This window comes from Priapulus caudatus, unplaced genomic scaffold (assembly GCF_000485595.1).
Source record: "Priapulus caudatus unplaced genomic scaffold, Priapulus_caudatus-5.0.1 Scaffold2362, whole genome shotgun sequence".
Classification (NCBI taxonomy): Eukaryota; Metazoa; Priapulida; class Priapulimorpha; order Priapulimorphida; family Priapulidae; genus Priapulus; species Priapulus caudatus.
The window spans coordinates 4,148-9,147 of NW_014579423.1; the positions used below are offsets into that span (position 1 = coordinate 4,148).

The following is a 5,000-nucleotide window of genomic DNA, read 5'->3' on the forward strand; positions in this document are numbered from 1 at the left end:
GAGAAAGCGATGAGAGAGAAAGCGAGCGCGCAAATATGAAATGTACAACTGACATTAAAAGCTCAGTAACAGCAGGTCAGTAAAGCAGTGGTTAGCATCGAGTATTAACACCTAGTCCGAGGCAATATATAATATACTCACCGCACAGTGACACTATGCTGCTACTGTCTTCATGCACAAACTTCCTCGTTACTGCCTCTTCCATGATCTGCTTCACCTGCACAAGATGATAATGATTAATTAACAAGCATGCAAATGAAATAGAAATAGAAATCTGCACTGGTATAATATCGCAGGCTTTCATCAGCGCGTGCATGTCTTTGTGTATGTGCATGCGTATCTGTGCGTGTGTGTGTGTGGTGTGTGTGTGTGTTGTGTCGTGCGTGCATTGTGTTGCTGTGTGCTGTGTGTGTGTGTGTGTGTGTGTGTTTGTGTGTGTGTGGTGTGTGTGTGTGCATGCGTGCGTGCGCTTGCAAACGGGTTGAATCAGCATATGGACGTTTATGTGTGAAAGTATACATTTTGCACATGTTGAATGGCAAACTGAAACTGATGAAGTACATTTAACGTGTTTCCACCAGAGAATACAGCCCCACACTTTTCCCCACTATATAGATCGATTCTCCGATATTGCTTAAAACAACAGAAAACGGGCAATTTATCCGGGCCATGGTCGAAATTATCTAGATTCCTTCAGTTTAGTGCTACATGTTTAGACCGCATCCACGTGTTGACTAGAAACTACTTGTTGAATTGCAAAATATCGTCGACTACCTCGCCTCCAGCGCACGGGAAAAAAACATTCTATTGCCACTCGGCGCCATTCAATTAATTGAGTAGCGAATCCAATTTTTTACTCGTTCACCGCAAACGAACCGCACACAAGCCATTAGAGCGAACGCTGACAGATGATACGACCGACCAGAACATGGCGCGCAGCGGAGAAGAAACAGCGAAGGAGCAATCTCACACTGCATAGTAGAGACTAGGAGCAAACGACGTGCCGCGATCAGGGACTACTCTCGCTGCTTAATATGGGCATCCATGGCGAGCGTAGCGAACGTAAAAAAAATCTTTGGGACCGTTGGCAAGCGCAGCGAGCCGAAAATATTTTTTAGGTATCATGTATAATAACATTAAAATTAATATCATCCTGATATATAACACAATTGTTTCAATATATCCATGGATATGTTTTCTTTTTACCTCAGATAAGTAACGGAATGAACCGCTATAACAATAGAAGCATTTAATTTTCACAATTTTCAGAGCTCTGCTAATTTGGGCGTTTTATTAATTTTGTAATTTGCGCGTTTTTTCTAGGGCTTCTAATTTGAGCTGGCTGGCTGTATTCGGTATGGAAAATGGCTTGGATTAGGCCCTGGTTGATCGAGTACGTGCGACGTTGGCAAAGCATCGTCGTCGGTATACGATATATCCGGATGAGATTCCCGGCTAAGAGCTACTTCACGATTATTGGGCGTCGGGATGTTAACATGAACGATGACAGGTGGAATGTACTCTTACCTCTTTCTTCACAGCACGTAGCAATCTAGCCTTCAATTCCTCTTCACTCTCTGCAGACAGAGAGTAAAATGTCAGTACCATTGAACAGAAGACACAGACGTACATGCATGCACTTTTTGTTATGGAGCCCCGCACTTTCCCCAATGAAATATACATGCTGCTAAATGCATTTAAATGTTATTTAAATAAGTAATTATTTTTAGAACATGTATTTATAGTTATGATTATATTGAGTTCATTCATAACGATGCATACATGAATTCTCACGCGTGCATAATTTATACATTGCCTTTGCATATACAGCACTTTCTACTCTATATTTTAAATAAATGTTTCTAGACACATTAAAAAATAACACAAAAATGAACAAGATGGAATATGAATATCAAAAAAAATCGCCACTCACCATCAACATTGTTATTGTTTACTGTCGCCATTTTCATTTGGATTCAAAATCGAACTTCCAATCAAAGCTTGAGACCAGCCCAAACACCAATCAATAAGTCAGACCTCCTGCAAATATAGACAACTCATTATTTATCACATTAGCCACATTAATTACACCCTGCAAACATGATCAATCTAGTCTTGGCTTTAAATTCTCGCAGTGTGCACACGCTATCTCACACTAAACAGGCGCTAGTCTGGACTAAGTATCCATCCAAAATCGATGGCCCAATCAGTGGGCCAAGCACACTCTAAAGCGTGATAAATTGTCACATACCAAGTTATCTGAAGCTAAATAGTAACGTATATGTGACCAATGCCAAGCGCGGGTTAAACTTCACAGCAACACATATACCGCGTTACACGACGGCGTACTTCTGCAAGCCTAAAACTAACAAATGTCACACCGGACGTGTGACATGGCAGTAATGAGCATGCGCCGGAGAAATCATACAGTGTCAACCACGTCACAGTTAACGAGATGAGAGAGGGTGGATGACGCATGCTACTTATTCGTCTGCGAAACGAACGAATGGTAGGCAACACTGTGCCCCCAACGAGTATCGAATCTCATAGGGTGTCTATGTGTCTACGGCTGGGGGGAAATATCGCCCATATATCTCTGCCTATAATGTCTACAGTTATCGGCTTAATAACGAAAGTGTAGGTAGCAGTTTTCTACGATCCCGCAGGGCAGTTTCGTGAACAGTAACGAAATTGGTTGATAATTGCCTTTAATTATGCAGGGAAACAGAGAGACTGCCTGAAGGTAAATTCACAATACACTAGACTGGTCTGCTCAGATGACACGTGCGTCTGAATTTTAACGTCTGTCTACATTTACGTACTTAAAACGTGATCGCTTAATTAATTAACGAATTAATTAGTAACTAATTAATTAAACTTTCGAGCCTCGTCATACTCTCCGATCCCTCGCTAATTAGGACGGACTCCGCGTTATTAATATGTGTCATAATTATGCTAAGCAGAATACGGAATAACTTCTCAGTCGCCTGCATCTTAATACCCATGCGAAGCCAAAAAAATACAGTTCATTTCGCATAGGCTTTAAGCGAAAGTTCTAAATGTCAACTTGCTGCATATCTCACGTCATACCACGCTACATTACGACCCAGCATACATCTGCGATGCTCCCGTCATCACAGAACAATGCAACAACAACAACCACAACGACCGCCTCCTATAGCTAAGCTTTAATTATTCACGAACGCACGAAGTGCTGTCGCCGCAGCGCCCCAGAAGCGAACGCTCGTTACAAGTCAACGCCGGAGAGGCGATCGTAAATATCAAGTGTTATTTTTTCTCTCTACGTCTACGCATTCTATAGTACCATAGCGCGCGCACAATGAAGAACTTACGGAGCTTGCCCCCTCTCCCTGCGTATATTTCCCCACTGACTCTGACTCTGGCTCTGAGTGAATCTTGTATCGAACACCCCCTCACCACTATTGGCGGTCCGGAGTCAAGCGGTGATGGAGAGACGATCGTAAATCGATATATCGTAATCGTAATCGTAAATCGATTATCGTAATCGTAATCGTAAATCGATTATTCTAAGCGTAAATCGCAATCGTGGTTTTTTTCTCCTCTACGCACTCTAGTACCATCGTGCGTGCAAAAGAACAAGTTACTGATCCCCCACCGTCCCACCCCCTCTCCCATCCCCCACGTATATTTCCCCATTGACTCTGACCTTGAGTGAATATTAATTAGGTCGCCCAGACCTTCGCTCCCTGGTCGGGAATCAAGCTACGGAAGGGTTGCGTGCGGTTGCGTTTTACTGTGTTCTTTATGCGGCCGGTGAACCTTTACTTTCAGTTTTCATACTCCGCACGCTATAGCGTGTTATAGCCGCGGTCGGCTGCACGCAGCGTCCCCTTTCAGTTTCTCAGCTTCTTTCAGAGAGAAATCCGACTCCATTTATGGTTTCCTTCGCGCGTGAAAGCGATTACGCATATGCGGGGGGCGTTCAGCGTAAAGGACATTCCATTCGTAATAAAATTTAGACGCTCACAAAAAGGGAAATTGGAGGTTTAGTACTGCCATCGATCCAAGTATGAAACAATTTCCTACTCTTATAACGTGAATACATGACAGTCATGGTATGGAAAGACTAGTTATAGCATTGCACATACTTAGCAAAGAGAGAATAATGAAAGTCATCGTACGGAAAGTCTAAATTATCTCATTGTACGTACTAAACAATGAGCTAATTTAGAATTACCTACCACCATACTTGATGTAAAACTGTGAGTAGCATATGTTCCTGAACTACCTACCAAGAATTATTTAGAATTCCCTACCAATAATTATTTAGAATGACCTACCAATAATTATTTAGAATTCCCTACCAAGTCACGCAGACCATATACTTGTGGGGTGTAAAACTGTGGGTAGTATACGTTCATGGGTGCCATTCAAAAAATACTTTGACGCAGCGGATGTTTTCATCAGTATATATAGACCCATAGCAGGACGGAGGTGAAGTATGTAAACATATACTACGTATATATATATATATATAGATACGTCCCTGGCAGGATAGAGATAAAGTGACATATAATACATCCTTGCAAGAGAAATAAGTATGTTCCCGTTTCCTTCTTACGTCTGCAAAGGTGTCTCTGTCTTCTTGTAATGACGTCTGAATTGCATGACGTTAATTTACGTCGGATTAAGAAACCCAACACATACGACACTCTTGTGGAATTAAGATGCCACTTGTAGCTCTTTTTGTAGTGACGGTGGAAGAATTCTCTTGAATATTTTGACTATTTGAATGTTTGCTTGTTGCTTGTCCCAACACTGGCCATGATTGATCTTCCCTTCATATCTTATGATAATTACTCACTCAACCAGCTAATCCACAATTTTACCATAATTTTATTCCACTCGCGATTAAAAGATCACATTTCTGCACGCCGCAGCGACAGTGACAGTGCAGCGGCAACCGACTCAATATGTCACGATGTTACAATGTCACGTGTCACAATGTGTCACGATCG

General features: G+C 42.0%; 1 protein-coding gene across 2 annotated transcripts in view; it reads right to left on the reverse strand.

The window, feature by feature from the left end:
• Positions 1-141: 141 nt before the first annotated feature.
• LOC106818598 (small G protein signaling modulator 1-like) overlaps positions 142-5,000 on the reverse strand; it is a gene marked incomplete at its 3' end in the record, with an annotated part of 15,136 nt that continues 10,277 nt past the window's right edge. For both annotated transcript variants that reach the window (XM_014823291.1, XM_014823293.1), the window contains 3 exon segments: positions 142-217; positions 1,528-1,577; positions 1,934-2,040. In XM_014823291.1, the coding sequence (XP_014678777.1) occupies positions 142-217; positions 1,528-1,577; positions 1,934-1,970 (163 nt within the window).